Source organism: Camelus ferus, chromosome 4, assembly GCF_009834535.1.
Source record: "Camelus ferus isolate YT-003-E chromosome 4, BCGSAC_Cfer_1.0, whole genome shotgun sequence".
Taxonomy (NCBI): Eukaryota; Metazoa; Chordata; class Mammalia; order Artiodactyla; family Camelidae; genus Camelus; species Camelus ferus.
In genome coordinates this window covers 66,745,327-66,766,600 of record NC_045699.1, presented here as the reverse complement: position 1 = coordinate 66,766,600, position 21,274 = coordinate 66,745,327, and the positions used below count along the sequence as shown (strand labels likewise).

Genomic DNA, 21,274 nt, shown 5'->3' with positions numbered 1-21,274 from the left:
ACTTATTTTTTTAAGGAGGTACAGCTGTTTATTTTTCTCCAACCCTCAATCTAAAATACCAGTCTATCTGCCTAAAACTAAATGTATTTTTGTTAGAAGATGACAGCTAACTTAAGCCACAATTTATTACAAACAGACATTTAAAACAGAAAAAAAAAAAATTAACAGTGGTGATAGGCATGAATTTAATTCTTCTGTTTAATGGGTAAAAAGAAAACAAAGAAATCTGTGGGACCCAAATATCATAGTATGGTTATCAAGAAAGGACTTGGTGAATTCCTCAAAGTTCTCACCATGAGCTATACTAAATCTCCTTTTGGCAACAAATAAATTGGTTTCTCTCTGGTAGAAGCTCAGGCCAGTCATCTAAATTGGGAAAGCAGGACCACCTGCCATTCACTGAGGAGTCTTTCAGTGGAAACCATGTCTTTCCCCATCGCATGTTCATGTTCTTCCTACAGAAGATTTACACCAGGGCGGTGGATGATTATCTTGATTCCTTGCCACTTAGGATTAAAAGAAATTACCTAAACTTTAAAAGCTTGCATAAAATGTGGAAATGTCTATATTTTCTTTGTATCTTCTTTGATGATGACACAGTTGGCCATGAAATTGAGTAAGAATGACCTGAGAAGGAAATAGGGTTCTTATTATCAATGGAGAAACTAGACAGAGCCATGGAGCCTTCTCTCACCTGTGACACTGTGATGCTGCATTTCTTGGCCAGCTCCTCTTTGGCTTCTTCACTGGGGTAGGGGTTGCTGAGGTGTGAGTAAAAATATTCATTTAAGATTTCTGTGGCCTGTTTACTGAAGTTACGCCTTTTTCGTCTATGAAAGAACCAAAAAGAGAATTGTAGTTATAATCAAAATTAACCAAAGAGGAATATATTAATTAGGATGATCCAAAAACTTAGATTTCTACTTTTAAAAATTCTTAGGGTCTAATTTATCACAATGACAGTGTAAATTATGCTCCTGGCACCCTCCAAAGCATGATCTAACTCATGTTAAGATGTAGAATCACTAAGAAAAATACTAGAATGTGAAGCACAATTAATTTCATTCTTTAATTCATTCAATAAATTGAGGATCTAATGTGCTCTAGATACTCAATGAGGACCCAGTTGGAACAAAATGGATAAGGTCTATGAGGGCGATTACAGGGGACTGGAGGGTTAAGAGAGAGGGTAGAAAGTTAGGGGACAGAAGACATTAGACAAGTATCACAGAAATAAATAATTATAAATTATGGTGACCATATCAAGTATCATGAAGGAAAGTATAGGGAATAATGAAAGTATCTAAGAAGGATATCTAACATAGATTATGGAGTCAGGAAGGTTTCTTTGAAGGAGTGGCATTTAACCTGAGACCTGGAGAATGTGTACAACTTAGTGAGACAAAGAGTAGAGGGTGAGAGGAATGAGCAGAGGAAATAGTCTTGAAACAGGAAAAAAGCTTGGAAAGTCCAAAGGGCTGGAGGAAGCTGGAGCACAGTAAAAATCAGGGAACACGTGAGATGAGTCTGGAAGGTTGGACAGGAGCCAGATTACACAGGCTTCATGGACCCCATATGGATTTTTGGATTTTATTCTAAGTGCAAGAGGAAGCTATTAAAGGTTTTAAGTTTTACATTTTAAAAAGATGGTTCTGACTGCTGAGAATAGCTGGAGGACAGCATGAAAGGAAATGTAGAGATAATTAAGGAGACAACTGCAATGGTCAAATTGAGAAATGATGGTAACTTGGCACAGGGTGAGAGTAATGGAAATACAAAGATTCAAGATCTATTTGAGAGGTAAAAGCAATAGGACTTGATAATAAATAGCATGGGAGGAGTGGATGGAAAAGAGAGAAGGAAGGTAAGGAATAAAATACATCAAGAATTTCTAGATTTTTCTGCTTAAGCAACTGTCTGGACTGAGGTATGATTTGCTCACCAGGGAAAGTACAGGGGAGAACAAACTGTTTTGCTGGGAGGGGCTGGCAAAATGCTAGAAGATAGAATATTTATTGACAATTTATTTCAAAGTCACTTATATTCAGATTTTGTTATTAAGATTTTAAAGAATTCCAGCCTGAAAATTAGCATTTCACAGACTTCACTTTAGATTCTCCAGTAACTGGAAAATGCTTTCCCCAAATAATTTTCTTAATATTGTCTTGCAAATAATCTTAATGATCTTCTTAATGATCTTCCTGATATCCTATACTCAGGAAAGACAGTGTCAGTAGGCAGCTGTAAGTCTGTATACCCTATGAGATTCTTCTAGTTTAAATGATGTCACTAACATGGCAGGTTAAGTGTGTGAGCTATGTTTCAACATTAAGGGAGAGTCAAGGGAGCAAGAAATCTAGGTCTGATCAAAACATCTCAAGTTATGAGCCCTGAAATTTCTTAATTTTAATAATTTTTTGGAAGGTTAAACCATTGTTACCCGAGGGATGAGGAAGAGATTCAAGGTCTATTTGCGGATGAAAACCAACAGGGTTTGATGATGAATCGGAAGAGGGAGGTGGTGACGGAAGATGTGGAAGAAAAAGAAGTACGTCAAGAACAGCAATCAGCATTTCTGCAGGAGTCACACACTGCTTGACAGGAAAAACAAAGCCCTGACCTGGGGCAGTTTGAAGAGGCACGCTGATGAGTAAGTAGGTGGGTGAGTATGGGAAAAGGTTTGAAATTGTCAAACCTATAGATAATCACCTGGCCCACAGATAATGTTTGTTGAGACAACACAATAATGATCTGCTCATAGAAATCTAGGTTTCTGGCTTCTTATAAAAATTGGAAGATCAGCCACACCAGGCCTGCCTATATTCTCGGAAGGTAGCCACAGGCTAAAGCCAAGTGATGGCTGTCCCCTCAGACATGTACTTATCTGCTCTAGTCCTCACTGCCCCTCATCCAGCCACTCCACGCAATTCCATTACATGAGTGTGTGAGTCTGGAACTCAGTCTAAAACACGGAGCCCAGCAGCAAGCCTGGGCACGGTGGAGCAGATCACACAAGGGCATTTCTTGAGAAAATGAGGACTTAGGAAAGGAGGAATGAGCAGGAATGTATTGGGAAAGCAAAATAAGTTCGGCTCATTTATCGACTTTGCCTAGGAATGGTTTTAGCAAACATAAAAAAACCTCAGAGAACAAATTTATGGGCAGAACAGAACCCATCACCCCAGACAGTCTGGCTGTGTCCAAACTACAGCCCTTCTACTAGAAGAGCAGAAAGACCTACACAAAATTTATTCCTAAATGTTCTGCACCGGTACATGCTTCATCTTGTCCAATTACCAAGAAAATGTGAGTATGGCTTTACAAAAAGCCAGAGTGAGCAAGGGAATCATATATCTGAATGAGCATGTTTGCCTAGAGCAGAAAAGCCTTGCCTTCTCAGTGCAGAGGGCTTGCTACGAGGCACTACAAGAATAGATAGAACCAAAGCTCACTATTTGCATTCACTTGAAGGCATAAGAGAGAACTCGGTCTTATACTTCATTTATTTTTTAGAAAAACATTCTGTAGAATATGCCCATTAAGCATCTCCCCTAAGTTTCACTCCCCCAGGGTTCAGCACACTCTAAATGGTGATGCCTCAGGCCAGTGCGCAGTGCGCATCCGTCCCAGGGCTGCTCCCATCAGCAGCACAACATTACTAACAGCAATCTCTGTGGGAGAAGGGACTCTGCTCCAAGCTCTGCCACCATCTCATTCTCACTCTCCTCACTCTGGCTTGTTAACTTGACTTTCTCTTCTTGGAAGAAAACTAAATCATTTAGGTGTATACATTATGAATGCAGTTATGTAAAAAAATGAGCATGCCTGTTGACAAGAATGGGAATTGTATCAGCAGAAACAAGAATAACAATTCTGTCAGAAAAGATTCCTTTCTGAAGAAAGGACTTTTCAATATATTTGTTACATAATACGTTTTATTAAAAGGCTCAAAGTTGTTCATTTAAAAATATTTTTTGTTTCTGATACTATTTCCTTAATTCTTTGAGCTATTAAAATTAAGTGGAAATATTCGTTCATCTGGGTAGTCAATAAATTATCTTTTGCAGCCTAATACATGTAAGACACTTGCTAGAATGTGGAGTATGTAAACGCTTAAGACTTGGCTGTTGCTTTCAATGATGATGTGACTTTCTCTAGGAGAGAAGAAATGATCCTAAAAAGCTACAATAAAGGCAGCGTGAATAGAGTCTGGTCTGGAGAATTGTATACACTTAGTATCAGTGTTCAAGAGAAGGCAAGGACCAGTCTATTGGCATAATGAAAGTAGGTTCCTAAAAAGGGAGCATTTAGGCCAGGCCTGGAAGGATGAGCAGGGTCTCACTAAATCAACAAACATGAGCACCAGCTCCGTTCCAGCCTCCATGCTAGACACCCTCCCAGATGACAACTCATTATTGGTGACCAAGTTGGGGAAAGGGTTGGGAGAACAGGGTTTGCTGTGGGAGGTTGGGGGTGCGGGTGGAGGGGTGGTGACGGAGGAGGTGGTCAGGGAGAGGAAAAGCAAGAATTCTGGTCAGAGGAAACAGATAAGACCAAGAGGTATTTCATTTTGGATTAAATGCAGGAAAGAACAATATAGTGATATATTAATAAGAGCACTAAAAATGTTCACATTTTAATCTAAAAATACCATTTCTGAGAATTAATCCTTAGGAAATAATCTTAAAGATCAAAAAGGTTGAATGCATAAAGATTTTCATTGAAACATTAGTTCCAATAAAAATCTGTCTAAAATAGTACTTTCTCTCCATCATTTTCTCTCCCTTTACCTTGCTCTTATTTTTCTTCATAGCACTTACCATTCAATCACATTTCATTACATTACTGAATAGAATACTATGGCATGTTTGTTTACTTGTTTATTGCCTGTTTCTCCAAGAAGCATGTAAACTCAGTTGGGGCAAATAACTTAACTTATCTTGTTTACCTTTATATCCTCAGCACAAATAAATATTTGTAGAAGGAAAGAAGAAAGGAAGGAAGGAAGGGATAAAGGAAACTAATAGGAACAAATTAAATGCTCAAAAATAATGACTAAGTTAATTATTTATCATATATTCATTTGGTAGACTTCAACAATTTATAAAATGTTATTTAAAAGAGGAGTTTATACTATATGAAAAATGTTTACTTATTCATGGTAAAATTTTTAAAAAGCAACTAGACCATCACAAGATGGTCTGCATATTGTACCATCACGAGAACATTTTTTTTAAGTACCCCAAACCAGAAGGAAATATACTAAAACATTTATAGTGACTTTTTTTCATTGCATTGTAAAAATGTGGTTGCCTTTATTCCCTCATCCTTCTATTCGGTAAATTTTCAAAAATTTCCTTACTGAGCTTGGTATTTTTTAAATAGGAAAAATATAAAACTGAAATCTTAACAACAAAAAAGTAATTCAGGCAGGGATAGGTCACTTAAGACTTCAAATGCCAGGTTAAGTAGTGTGCATATGAGTTATCCAGTGATGAAAAGCTACTGTGGTTTTTATTTAAGTAAAGCACTAGGGCATCATAAAAGGACTTCAGAAGACGGGTGGGAGAGGAGCACGACTGGAAACAGGGAGGAGAGTGGGAGAGTACCGTGCTAGTCCAAGTGAAAAAGGATGAACATGAACTGGGCAGTGTGAGCATGGATGGAAAGAAAGAGCTAATATGAGAAATGCTGAAAACAAAGCACTGGTGAGTTCTAGTGCCTAATTCACTATCAAAGAAGAAGGAACCAAAGGTGATACAGAGCTTTGCTTAACCAGGAGACCAAGAGCATGTAATTAGATGGTGTATGTTTCCTTATTTGGCTGTAAGGAAGAGCTCTGGCATGAAGACTGTTTCACACATCTTGTTTTCCAGTTGAGACACTTAGTTATTTTCTTTAATATTGTAAAATTTGCCCAAGAGGCATCCCTGCTGAAGCAGCATATAGTAGAACTTGACAGTTCTATTATGTCACCCAGAATGTCAAACACACCGCATACAATTTATTACCTAACTCCTGTGAAACTTGTTGAAAGCTTCAGATAAAAGGGAAACATGTATCCTAACAGGAGAAACTCATAGGCTTTCTTAATTGATTTGGAAAAACAGAGTTTGGGGTTTGGTGGTAACTAAAATATCACTTCCTTCTTAGGAATGTCAGTATCTCCAAGTTATTTCCTTCTAATGTACACAAGCAACGTAGCACCAAGAAGTCTTAGAAAACAAACATGTTTAAAACAGAGTTATATACTGAATGTTATCCTTAAAAAAACTTTTTTAGCATCAGAATTGAAAGGCTATATATTCTCAAGTCATTAATAGCAGCGCTAATCCTATTCATTTCCTGAGTCACCACATTGGCAACTAACAGCCCTACCACCCCCAGACAAGGAGAGGCTTGACAGCACGGGCACCTCGAGGTGAATTACCTGTCCATTGTAGAGGACAGCTCTTATAGCCAAATTAAACAAGAATTTAAGACCAACTGACCAGTATTACAGAAAATAATACATAAGGAGTGAAAAGGAAAAAAAAACAACAACATGCAACTGATTTGTGGCCTCACGTACCTGGCATCAAGGAACCTTGATCTTAAAATCATAACTGCTTCACAAGTGCTTTGTTTGAGCTGCATCTGAATGGAACTAAATTTTCGATGGATGATGCCCACCATTCTTTCAATCTCTTTTGGGGAAATGGGACGTGTTCTACTCTGCTCTCGGAGAAGGTTCATCACGTGTGTAGTGAATTCATTACATGCCTGTAAGGGGAAAAAAAAATCACTCCTTAGGAATCTGGTATTTTATATTATCATGCCCAGACATTAACTTATCTGAATTTCTACCTCATTTGTAATTGCCAATGGCATTATTAAGTAGGTAGGGTAAAATAAAAGCTAAGACACTTGTGAAATGGCAGTGATAGTTAGATGGGGTAGTGAGAATTCTGAAACTATGAATGGCCAGACATGCAGGCGAAACAAGGCACTCACTCGCCCTTCCCACCACCCTGGTCTCAGTTCCAAAATTTCCCATTGGAGGATGCTCTCTACCAACTCCCATATGTAAGTACAAATATAGGTTAATTGTTAATACTAAGGACATCCTATTTTCTCTGGGGTTTTACATTTATTCCCACAAATGTTTACTGAAGCACTATGAAGTTGAAACCCTTACCAATGTGATCAGGGGACACATAAATGAGCAAGATGTGGACTTGACTTTAAATGTAATAAAATATATAAAAAACTAATTCTTAAACAAGGTAGTCTGTGCAAAGTGTCACAGGAAAATATGAATAAGTGCTTCCTAAGGAGGAAGAAGTATTCTCATCTGGAAGCAGAGATTTCTTCCTGGCAAAAGTGACCTTTGGGATTTAAAGAAGGGCAAGATTTTTGAAAGGTGGAAGTCAGGAGGAATTTCAGGCACAAGAAAAACCCTGGAAATAATAGTATGTAGCAAAGTCCAGAGGGATAGAGAAAAACTGTAAATTCAGATTTGCATTAGCATGGAAAGGCCCTTCGATGCCTGCCAATGTCCTAGTATATTACAGCTGTGGTGTGGGCCCTAATCGTGGGTATAAAGCCATTCCTGAAAGATGGTTAAAGCAGCTCTTTTCCTTAGGGGAGGGGCAGTAGGAAAATAAGGAACAGACTTGGGTCTCAAACTTTTTAGTTAACAATCCTCAGTTCCTGCCTCTTTCAGTTCATCTATACTCTTTTAGATCTACAAAACCATATGACTGGGCCTACACTGAAATCCAGTATCACTTTGGCAAATAAAGCATCAGTCTATACCCCTGGATTAAAAAAAAAAAAATCTTCCGGCATTTTTGTTTAAAAAAAAAAAAAAGACGGGAGATTCTGCATCTTACCACACACGGATGCCCCTGGTAGGGTAAGCAGACAGAACAATCATTGATCATGGCAAGACACATTTTGAAGCTATAATAATGTCCACTTCACTACAGATATCCTGAACATACAGCACATGATGGCTTTCCGAACTGCTCGTTAGAGAACTAACCTTTCAAGTACTGGGTGTTTCAGTCACTCTAAGCTTTTATGGAGCTTCTATATAAATATTTCTAAGGTGAGGTAAAATGAGTCTTGCTTACCAATCAAAGTTTTTTTAAAAAAAAAAAACCAGTATGTTTAAGTCTCAAGAAATTTAAAGTTCCCTGTGAGTAGCGACTCTATGCGATTCTTCAGAGTGTCGATTTGTGCAATACTCACAGTAGGCATCAATAAACATCTATGGATTGGTGGGATTTTGTATTACAGTTCAAGAGTGATGTTGATTAATACATTATTCCTGAATTATAAGTGAAGGATTTTTAACCTGCAGCCCATAGGTCTAGAATGTCTATGACTCCCTGACATCTTATACAAGTTGTGGGCACCTGTGTATTTCCTGAGGGAACAATCTGTGGGGTTTTTGTTTTCATTTCAGATTCTTAGCCAGTCTATAATTTAAAAAGGCAAAGCCTAGGTTATGACACAGTAAAACATTAAGGAACTTTGCAGCTCTAAAACTGGAAGTTCTTTCCATCTTTAAGGAAACCAAAATAAATTTAAGATTTTCCCCAGTACATTATCAACCTAAATTATCTTGTGCCAGGCTGACAAATAAGTAGTCATCTTGCCAAGAAATATATGTATAGATCTTTTTCTCGCACTTTCCCTAAAGTGATGTTCATATAATTTCAAATTATATAATTTGAAAACAGCTAGCCCTCAGTTTTCTTATTAGTAAAATTAAGCAAAGTAAAGTAGAATAGTTTCTTTCCCCAAACTGGAATCAGCAAGTTCTAGACTTCTATATCTAGTTCTAGACATTGTTAACACAGTATGTTTGGGAAATGTGGGGTTAATCAAAATTTGAAAAGGTTGTGTTTGGGGGATAGAGAGGGCAGGACTCCTCAGTACTTCTAATATACCAATATGCATAACAAATCTTCAAGGGAGAATGATACATCCAACTTTTCCCAAATAAATTTGGTTACAAAACCTTTTTTCTCTAGAACAGTGCTGTCCAAAAGAAATACATGGCAAGCCACATATGAAATAATTTTTTTTGTCATTTACTGTTTTTCTTATTGCATTGATTATTTTCAAAATTAAAAATTTTTTAGTAGCCACATTAAAAAATAAGGATTAGATGAAATTAATTTTAATGATGTATTTTATTTAACCTACTATATGAAGATTAACATTTCAAAACATAATCAGTATGTTTGGGAAACTGTTAATGAGGCACGTTTTACATTTTTTTTTTCATACACTCTCAAATCCAGTATATATTTTCATTTACAGCACATCTCCATCCAGATTAGCTGGATTTCAAGAGCTACCTGTGACTAGTGGCAACCATACTGGACAGCACAGCTCTACAGCATCTTGAGGACCAATGAGCTAAGCAAGAAAAACTCTTTGGGAAACGGTATACTAAGTAATCTCTGATGTTTCTTTTTTATTCTTCACCACCATGCATTCACACAAACCCACAAAAAAAAGGCAGTTTCACCTAGGAATGTCCTTAATGAAGCAAGAGAAATTATTCACTTGATTATGTCTCAATCCTTGACTAAAACTTCAACATTTTGTGTGACAAAAATGACAAGCACACAAAAAGCACTTCAATTGCTTGTAGAAGGGCGGCTCTGTCTCAAGAAAAAGCACTTGTGTGATTGTGTTAGTTGTGAGCTGAAGCTGCCTTTTTCATGGAACATCATTTTTATTTGAAAGCAAAATTGACAAATTACGATTATTCCGACTTGGGTATTTGGCAGATATTTTCTCAAAAATGAACCAAGCAAGCTTGTCATGTCAAGGAACACAGGTAACAGCAGTTGTGCCAATGATGAAATTTGACTTTTCAAGTGAGAATGGTAATTTTGGAAAACTTGCATCCACCACCTTGAGCTTGACAGTTCCCCAGTAGACTTTCCGATTAATTTAGTGTTGATATTAATAAATATGATATTTTGATATTACATAATGAAAAGTGTTAACATTGGAAGATAAACATAACTCAGTGAACCAGTATTTTCCAAATGATCAATGCATGATGTTACAAAAACATGCAGAAGTAGAAGATCCATTCAAAGTACACGTGACCAATGGATTTTAAAGGAACAGAGTACGAAAAGTTGATATAGTTTCAGATTCATTTCAACTAACCTTTAAGAAACTACAACTTGTCAAGTTTTGGTATAATATCAAAGAATACCCATGATTATCTGAAAAGGCTATTAATATACTCCTCCCTTTCCCAATGACATAGTTGTGTGAGGCCAGGTGTTCTTCGCATACTTCAACCAGATGACAGGAGACTGACCACAGAAGCAGAAGCAGAAGCACAAGCACAAGCACATGTAAGAATCCAGGGACTTCTATTAAGCCCAACATTAAGGAGTTTTGCAAAAATGTAAAAGCAATATCATTCTTCACACTAAATCCTGAGTCTTTTTCAAAAATACAGGTTTTTAAAAATATATTATAGTGAACATATAATTTTTTTTACTGTTTTTTAAATTAATACATACTTTTATTTTTTCTCAGTTTTAATTTCTATTATAATAAATATTGATAGATATAACCCACTGAAGAAAAGCTCTTGGGTAGGGGGCAGGTCTCCAATAATTTTTAAGAGTCTAAGTCCAAAGACCAAAAAATATGTCAACTGTTGTACTGGAGTATTTCTAATTTGTACATGTAACACTGCTAATTCCTACAAACCTAGCTCACACATTATGGTAATATGTATCTATGACAGAGTGTATGTCTTGATAAATAACTCAACACTCCTGTGTGAATGATACCTGAGATGGTTGTGTTTGTGTGTGTGTTGTGTGTGTGTGTGTGTGTTTTCCAGTTTTTCTCTGGTTCTTAGTTTTTCTTTGGCTGTATTTTAATCTCTCCAGAATGAATGTTTGCCTATGGTTTCTAAGAAGCTGCCACAGGCTTGTGTGAAAAACAGGGTTAAAAGCAAAAAGTTTCTGCATCTAAAAACTCATAATTTCCTAAAACATTTGCTGAATGTCTCACAACTTATTAAGTGAAGTCATCTATGAATGCAAATGCTGATTAGCAATTTGGCAATAGCCCAACATTCACAGAATTCACATAGCTTTTCTTTAAACCAGTAGTTCATACATGATTAATTAGAACATCTCATTTATGTAGTGTGCACTTTAGCTCATTACTCTAAGTAAAATTCGTTAAGTATTTACATTTAGATAATTAAAATCTGGGTACACCCTTAAGAAAGATGCATACACTTTAGGCAAAGTGATTTTTTTCCTTTATACCACTGAAAGTAAATTACAGCCTCATTTACAGCATCATCTGTACCAGTTTCAGAGCAGAGCGCAGTACTGCCTCATCTCCTATTCCTTGAAAGGTATACATTTTTTAAACATACAAATGCAGTAAGAATGATCAAATGATTGCAGAGTTTTTTGAAGGGCCACCCATCCACATATTAGCATTGATGTCATTTATAATATAAGATGCTCACTTCAAACATTTATCATATCTTTCATCATACCTACAAGACTATATTATTAAAACAGACATTAGAGAAATTTTTCGTTGCCTTATTTTTCCAAGTGAAATTGTCAGTTAAGAATTTTCCAACCAATGTCCACAATATAGATGTAGAAACAGCTCTGGTAATTGGTATATTTAGGAAATGAGAGTTTTGAGTCTTTGAATCTTCTGATTTACAAGCAATAGTTGAAACCTTTTTTCTTTTAATCCAGCTGTTGAAAATTAGCTAGGATGCATTTTTGTTTACAGTGTAACAAAATGTATGTTTTGTTTAAAACATACATTGTAATAGCATACGTTTAGTGAACAAAAAGCATGGAAGGCTTCATCTGATGAAAAACATTTTCAGTCAGTTATTATGAGCCTTTCTCCTTGCTATTTGTTTCTTTTTCCTTAAAAATCCAAACCAAGTAATATAATTGAGGATTTGAAATATCTGGAATTTTTAAAATGTTGTTAATGATATTTGTTACCTAGTAAAACTATCTCATCAATATTCATACACGTTTGGTTTACACTCAAAACTAGTTTTGAGGATTTTGTTTTGTGGTGGTGATTTGCTCACTTCTGAATTCAAGATTCAACCCCTTTCTTGCCTGTAAATTCACATCATTGTATGTAAAAATGTAAAATCAGACAGTGAGTAAGGATTGATTTTAGAGGAAGTTTTAAAATGGTTCATGATCAGATCCAAAAACTGAATTGGCCTTTTGAAACCATCTAGAGAAGCTGACTGCAGACAACAGATCGTAATACCGCCTATTCTAAAAATCCACTCTTCAAAGAAAGAATAAATCTCTGTTAAAAGTTGATGACTCTCAAATTTGCATGCATCCATTTTCTACACGTCTTCATAATCTTGCGAGTAACTCCTGTCCAATATTATAGATTTTATATTTATGGAATGCTTATTAAATCAACAAATTCTTCCTGTTTTATGATAAAAATCAACAAAGATTCTAAGTCAACCAGAATGAGACCATATGCTTAAGGAACAGTTGCAAACATGAAATATCTATCGTACCTCAATACATCTTAATGTAATTACATGGTTTACGGACCTATCTCATGAGGGTTTTGTAAGGATTATATTATATAATACATGTTAAGTCCTTTGCAGAGTCTGGAACATAATTAACACTTAATAAATAGCAGTTATTATTGACAATGGAAATGGAAATTCATACTGTGTGTGTGTATTATTTTGCAAGTAAGTCCCTACTCTGATTACCTAATATAGTTCTGCCTCCCCATTGCCTGAATAAATATAAACACTGCTTCCAAAGAAATTAAAAAAAAAAGAGTATTGAAATATAAAACAATCCATTTCATTCCTCAAGTCTGTGGTCAAAGATACACCTGGTACATAAAACCAATAAACTAAAAACTCGGAGGGAAAAAAAGGGAACACTCAAATACTCCTTCAAGCCAAGGAAAAGACTCAGCAGGAACGCTAACAAGAAGTACAACCCTTCCCTTGGAACAATGAATGATAAAGCCTTGCTTGGGAAAATGAAATATAAAGTTTACGTCAGTTAGTATACTTGTCTTTCCTGCTTAACTATTAAGAAGAAATAGCAAAATGAGATTACAAGTTTGTGGGCTACACAGTCTCTAATGTAATAACATCAGCATTTTTAAACTTGATTAAAAAAAATTCTTTACAAGCAAAACAGATTTTGCCAGCAAATGTAAACACACAATGTTGAGATCCTCAAAAAGCAGAAGGCCGTGCGTTTACAGTGGTTTTGGTTCACACTCATTCTCCATCCCCCTGCAATCTCCTGCAATCTCCTGCAATCTGAGAGTCCTCTCGTAGCTAAACAGTTCCTAACTGGTCTTAAGTATACTGAGCGTACATGCTTGGCTCAAGTGCCTTACCTGACTTGAGGTGAATTCAAAAGACATCTGTGAACTCAGAAAGCAGGTTCCCAGATGCTTGGGAGGGTTGGGACCCTTGCAACACTTTTGCCTTCAGCAAAAATGTATTTCAATATAATTATAGTAGATAGCTTTCAATATGTCATCTCTATTACAGCAGCTGTAAATTATGAACTGAATTGCTTGTGTACAAGCATTTCTTCTGGTACAAGCAAAGTGGGAGAGCTGCATAGGGCATGATATATATCTTTTCCTTTTTAACTGAGAACAAATGTCTAAGCCAGATTTCATTTGCAAAAACCAGTGTATCCATTTCCCTCTGGTAGAGATAGAGGAACCAAGAAGGTCTTCAATGTTCAAAAACAGGCTTTCCAGGACTCTTGGCTCAAGTTCATTAGGAATTCACCTACTATAATTGTTGGGCTTTTAATCATTAGAGCATATTTGAAAGGAAGCATTTTTAAAAACCTGTAGCTAATCAACAGTAAGACAAGGAAGAACGAGGTTTTTCCCCCCAGCTAAAAAGGCAATGTACCCCAGACCAAAGTATTACAACACAGTTGCTGCAAGCTTTGAAAAATTATCATATTCCTCTTGGGTGTCAGGATCAACAAAAGAAAAGTAAAATTGCTTTTGTTTCCTTTTCGGTGGTAGTAATATTTAAGAACCTGACTCTAATATATATTCTATGCCTAATATTTCAAAAGCATTTATAAGTGAATTTAGATGGTTATCATTAACAATCATTATATCTAAGCCTATGTAATGTAAAATATAATCAAAGGACATTTTCTGGAGAAAAAAAAAAAGGACAGGATTTTAAAGACAGTACTATTCCTAAAATATACACATAAAGCTGAGCCTTGCAGCTTGGATTTAATTTTGCTCTAACTATAGCTCTAGTCTGCTTAGCTTTGTAAATGTGTCTGTGTTTATAAGGTACTTTAATTTACTGCAGTGGTGGTGTTTGTTAATTTTATGGCAATCTAAATCTAAACAGGCTTCCGATACATTTTCATTACAGCTTCACTGCAAAACACTGTGGAGTGAATAGCTCTAAGATTCCAATGCACTTTATTTCTTTTAGTAAAAGACTCAATACAATTTTCTGACAAAGTCTCTGCCTTAACACATATGTTTTTCCTATTTACTAATAAGCTTTCTGCCATTCAGAGTACCCATGTTCATGTACTTTTAGGAGAAAAAATATAATTTCTGTAAAATGATTAAAATAGTCATATTTTTCCCATCTCTACTCTGATCTCATCCCAAATACACTCCAACATGGGCAAATCAGAGAAAAACCAGAATGTATCCGAATTAATACCAAATTCTAATTGTTAAAACCAAGATAAGAGACCCAAAATGGAGTCACTTATGCTAAACTCCAAGTCACCCAACCAAGACTACTTAATTATAGTTTCAGCCTCTCCCAGGAATGTAATCTTAAACTAGTTAATCTGGAATTACTGGGTCAGCACTGGTGAGGTAATCGGCCTTATAGACCCTTGCATGCCCTAAAGGAAGGTGACCTTGCCACAACCAATCCTCTTTTTGCTCTTATAACTTCCTTGTCCCGCCCTGTCTGCCTATAAAAGTCTTTCATTTTGTACAGCTCCTTGGAGCTCCTTTCTATATGCTAGACGAGCTGCTGCCTGACTCATGAATCACTGAATAAAGCCAATGAGATCTTTAAAATTTACCTAGGTTGAATTTTGTCCTTTTACGTATATAAGTAGCAGCATAATTCATGGAAAAAGGAGACAAATTGTCAGAAACTGATTTCAAAACCTGATTCTGACACTAACTAAATGTGTGACACTGGACAAATTAATGGCCTGAGTCTTCTTTTCTCATCTGTAAAACAGAAGTTGTAATACCATCTACTTTAGAAATGCCACCCCTTCATCTCACTTAGTCCTTCGTAGCCCTTCTATTAACTCCAAATGTATCCCTGAAAGTTCTATCCCAAGTAAAGGTCTGTATTCCAAAAGTTTAAAAAGAAAAGACTATCTTACATCAAAACTCACCAATCCTAACAAACTTAGGAACCACAGACAGAAGAGCAATAAAAACCAGCCCCAAAGACAACTCAAGAGAACTAAATGCTGCTAAAATTATTTCTAAAACAATTCAGAACCTGCAGGGGAAAACTTGTAACCTAAAACTCTATTGAATCTGCCAACTAATCATCGTACTTTATTTGTCCACAACACTGCACAGATTTCCTATGTCTACATTTCTCCTTGTGAAAGTGTTAAAAATGAAAGGAAATATACATTCAGTGGTTTTTATTAGGTTACTGAACATATCTAGAAATAAGATTCATGATTACATTTTAAAACTCATTATTTCCCAGTTTGATATTTAACACAAAAATACATACTATAAATTAATTTATGAAGAGCTTGTGTATACATGTATATTTTTAAAGCAAACAAAACAAAACAAAACAAAAACTTTCGGGACAATGATTGATGCCAGCTTCACCCAACTTCCAACAGGGATACAGGGAGAAAATAAGGAGGCTGGTGTAAAGAGACATGGCAGCAGATAGTAAGGAACCACCTTAATTTTTCAGCTGAAAAGTCAGGCCATTTGACCCCTCATACTACAGATCTTTCTATGCAAAGTGACTGGTAGTATTGATTTAGTAAGTATGTACAGATGCATTTAACATAAAGTTATGCAATTAGGGTTATACTACAAATTAGAGCCATTTTCTACTGTTTATGCTCACGGCGACCTTTTCAACCATGACTTATTTTGTTTACTCTCAATTATTCATATGTCAATTCAGAAAGCTCGATTTTTTTCATATACATACATAAGACCATTTTTCCAAAATTCTTATTTGCACATCTTCCACCAAAATTATTCCTGAAAATGAGACTAGAGATACAGTATGAGATCCCATAAAGCCTATTTGGAAAAAAGATAATGCCTCAGAATATTAACTTATATTGTATTTTAACATAAAGCAACATAAATCTTTCTATCCTTCCTTAAAACATACTCACCTCTGGGACAGAATCCAGCATTTGTTTAATAACACCATATCCAGAATATAAAAGAAGACAATGAAAAAAATAACATGTACAACTGAAACTATATAGGGAAATTAGAAAAAAATCAGTATTAAAACTGACCAGGACATCACACTAAGGAATTTGGACTTTCATAAATGCCTGACTACATAATGAAGTATTTATGGGTGAAATGATATGATGCTTAGAACTTACTTTAAAATACTCTACCCCACCAAAAGAAGAGTGGGGCAAGGGAAGACAGACAAAATAAAATTGACAAAATGTTGATAACTATTTACCTTGAAGATGGGCATCTAGAAGGTTCATTATTTTAGGTTGAATTTCATAAAATTGCCAATACACAACTGTTTATGACATAAAAATTTGGCAATTTCATAGGATTCAGCTTAATATTCTCTTTATTTTGGATACATTTAAACATTTCCATAATAACTAAGCAGGTTTTTAGCCTTAAACTAACAACTAAGATATGTTTAAAATGAACCACCAATGTTTTACCTTGTCTTATTGAATCTAAGACTTAACTTATTTTCCCCCACATTTTAACGTCTCTGAAGTTTGGAAGTATTTTACAATCAATGGCATGTAATATTTCAATTGGGCAGTTAATTTTTTTCTTGGTGGTGGTACAGAACACAATGATACAGCTTAAAATCAAAGATATCTTAGACTCAATGAAGTATAGTTAATACAATTACTGAGACCAGCATTTTTAATCCATACTTTCTTTCTAATCAGGAATTTAGCACATAATGCCTAGTATTTCCTGCCCCAGGAAACCTATAATTATCTCAGGAGTTCTCTTCTGAGAAAAAGGGCAGAAGCTGTTTACTTTGTGAAGTTAGCTCCCCCTCTATAGTCTGGCATAATCCTTAAGAATTAATTCCCTAGGAGGATTCTGGAGCTCACAGCATAGTAGGAAGAGCTCACTATGAAATGCTTCCCTTTAAAGAATGTCATAGCTACGAACAAGGCCAGTGAATAAATGTTAATGATACAGAGCTTTGACGAGCACCAAGCAGTGAGGTTAGAGGGGAAGGATGGCTGCAGGTGTGGCAGTACGGGCAGGTAAATGTGACGAATGAATAAAATTAAAACAAATAGATGGGATAAAATAGGTTTAGCTTCACTTCTAAAATCTCAAAGGGACTTCATATCATAAATCCAACAATTCACTTGGATTTTTGCATTGACCTTATTTATTTTGCTCTTTCTGTTAACACCTACCCCTCACAGCCCTCAGAATCAGTTAGCGCAGTCTATTAGAAGAGCGACAGAGGGTTTGTGCAGGACTATGAGAGTGGCGGCTGCTGACCTGTTCATATTTCTCCAGTTCTGTGTGATAGATTTGTCTGATCTGGGTCAATTTGGCTCTGTAATCTGAGTGTTCAATAGAGTTATCTGAAGAACCTCCAGAGGCTGCCGCGGCTGCAGCTGCTGCCGCCGATCCCCCACCTTTCTCAGGACCTGAAACCCCTTCTGCCAAAAGCATATTGTCCAGTCTCATTAGCTGGGGATCGGGAGGGTCCTCCTCCTGGGCTCCTCTGATGCTGAGACCTTCGAGGAAAGAGAGAGAGAGACAGAGAGAGAAGGAGCGAGAAACAGGACAAATAGTGTGAGTATTTTATTTATTTGATTAATGATCAAACAACATCAGTGCACTACAATTCATGTTGAGAATTTCATTGTTCACATTTTATCAATAAACATAAGTAAGCATGAAAATTCTTACTTCTAGGAAATTTCTAGTATCACCCTCTCTCAATATATCCCGGATTGGATCCTTGGAAAAAAGTAACCTTGGCTTCTCAGAATAGAATTCTAACATCCAATCTTCCCAGATTTAGATGATTTAAGCAAAAATGGGAAGGGGTAAAAAATTTAAGATTTTGAGAAAGAAAAAAAAATTTCAAGGATATAAAACAATCCATCAAAAGGTCGATTATTCTGTTTCTCCATTCAGTTGGAAGAACAGAATTTAAAACCCCATAGAATAATCATTCACAAGCTATATCCAAAAATTAGAAAATAAATAGAATTAGATGGGCTTTTCCATCATGTAATTTCAGGAAGACAAGAGAAATACATACATTCTGAGGTAATTAGCTATGCTTTAAAAGATATATATATATATTATTAAACAAATTTGTTAAGCAACTGCCAGCAAACTATAAAACTAGGACACTAAATACAGTATTAAAAATATACCATCAACATGGAAATACAGTGCTGGACACAGTAGTCTCAATCTAATTTTGCTTTTAAATCAAGAACTTCCTAAGTGATGCCCAGTCAGCAACCTCATCTGAGCACTATAGATCACAGCTGACAATCCATAGGTTTAATCAGGTCACAAAGGCTTTCTGCCAACATGTTTTCAACAACACAGAAGATGAAGTTCTAAAATAATTATCATGGTATAAAAGGCACTGGAGTCATGACAGCTCAAAATCAGCATTTTCATTAATGTGTAACATAATCTCAACTATCCCAGCCCAATTAACCTCTGTAAATCTGTTTCAAAGCAGGTTCCCCGCAAGAGTTACAAGGCGTCTTGGGGGATAGGGGGAAGGAAGTTGGCATCTTGCAAGTCTGCATTTAGATTCTGCCTTTTGCGTCTGGGCCTGTTGTTGTTTATCCACAGTGGTGCACACTCTGTGTCTAGTGTAACTTACATGACAGTAACATCTATAAGCTGCCAAGCACTCAACTGAGCACCAGCTCTGCGATTTTATATGCTAACCTAAAACTACCATCAGTTCTTTTAAGAACAGATTTCATTCCTGGATGCCCTGAATTATACCCGCAGCATGACAGAGCTCTTGGTTGTCTTAACTCAAATGCACTACTTTAATTTCCTCCCTCAAAACACTTTAAAGCTGCCACTTTCATTTAAAAATATACTTCAGAATAATTTCAACTGGGTAATAAAACTAACTCACAATAATTTAAAGTTATATCTGTTCCTGTTCAGAGGTAAATAAATAAGGTTTGAAAACTATAATACACTAAGACAAATTCATTTAGGGAACCAAAAGTTAGATAACTGTCTTCAATAAGATAAAATTAGTCTCAGCAGATTGCTGACAATTAAAGATAGACAAACATATATTTGCTATTTCTTCTAGATCTAGAAAAAACTGCCAAATATTGGCTGCGTTGGTATTTTTAACATCTTTGATTTTCTTCCCTTCACTTAGTTAGATGTTAAAATCTCACGGCCTAGAATGCTTACAGTTCTACATACCAAGTTTTTTGTTCATTTGGCATGAAGTGAGGACTCACTGAGCAAGCTCTTACCTTGCACTTTGGGCTCTGTTTCACTTTTGTATTATTTGTTTGGGAGTTCCTTAAACTCTTCCTTTTTAAACCAAATTTTTTTGCTCACATTTCTGTGCTTGTCGGGTGTGTATGGGTGTGTGTATGTGCGTGTGTGTGTGTGTGTGTGTGTGTGTTTAGGGATACTGGTGCTTTCTCCTGGAAACGTGTTTTATATCTACCTTCAAGGTTCTTCCAGGTTTCTAGTTTTCCCCTTGTACTTAAACTGATCTTTCCCCCATGGACACTGATGAGATTTTTAAATAAAAAAATCAACATACATAGTATCAAAGTTATTACACACCCCTGAACAGTGTGGCAAACAAGAGAAGATGCTCAATGAATAATACACAAGGAAACAGACTATAATGGAGATAGAAAGAAATTTGTTAAGAAGAAATGCAAAGGGCAGAAAGTAATCACCCATCTATGGCACTTTTATGCATACCTAACATGTATATAACACCACCATACCAATAGGAAGCAGCCCTTAAACTCAACAGTAGTGGACATATATAAAATTTAAGGATATATATTCAGCTAGTGTAACATTTTCCCCTTGTGATGAATAACATCTCTTATTTCTAAAATCATAAGTAAATCAACACTTCAGTGTTTGTCTTAAATATAGGAAAAAATATTTTGAGGCACTCCTTCTAGATTTACTTCATACACTATGTGCATCAAATCTAATCAGAAAAATCATTTCCTGACAAAAACTTCACACTCCTCTGGACGAAAAGTACTAGAGCACTTCACAATCAGGCAATATTAAGAAGGCTATTTATCAATACTGAAGTCATTTTCATAACTAGGGTTGCAAAAGTGAATGGATTTTTTTCCTCCATTAAGCAAAGTGTCATTTATTATGAATCTTTAAATAGTAAATAATACCCAGTTTCCAAAATTATTTTAAATTTGAATATCTGTTTTCTTACTTTAGTTCAAATTACTATTTTACTCCTCATCCTATCTCCCTCATGTTTCCTCACTTTACTGAGCTTACTAACTGCCAAAGTCACACCCTCTGTTATGATGGCTTCCAATCATAACACACACTCCTCTAGGCACCTATAAATGTCTTAACGAACCTATATTTATGAGGGCCAGAACGAATCAAACTGTGTGGTTATCAAAAGATCTTGATATCTTCAAATCGGAATTTGGGAAAACAATAATTTAAAAATTGATCATTGCTGTTTTTAATCCAAAATGTATACTGGGACATTTATAAAGGTTTATAAAGTTTTTTATCTAGGCTCCTTGGTTATCACAGCATTATAAAGTTTAAAAAAAAAAAAACCCTATTTGGAATCTACTTATACCCACAACATTCATTTCAGTATCCCTAAGATTTAGACAAATCATACAAACAAAGTAAAACATTGTTTAACAATGAACTTGGCTTTGTTATAAGCCCATAGTTTTTGCATATCTTTCAGCAAATCCTAATTAGCTGTCTTTCAACATGC

The 21,274-nt window shown here is 35.8% G+C and overlaps 1 protein-coding gene across 3 annotated transcripts in view; it reads right to left on the bottom strand.

Annotated features, from left to right (window-relative positions):
* PBX3 (PBX homeobox 3) overlaps positions 1-21,274 on the bottom strand; it is a 198,200-nt gene that overhangs the window by 29,980 nt on the left and 146,946 nt on the right. For all 3 annotated transcript variants that reach the window (XM_032478450.1, XM_032478451.1, XM_032478449.1), the window contains exons 3-5: positions 17,800-18,041; positions 6,572-6,762; positions 695-830 (exon numbers count right to left, since the gene is read on the bottom strand). In XM_032478450.1, the coding sequence (XP_032334341.1) occupies positions 695-830; positions 6,572-6,762; positions 17,800-18,041 (569 nt within the window). The remainder of the gene's footprint in view (positions 1-694; positions 831-6,571; positions 6,763-17,799; positions 18,042-21,274) is intronic.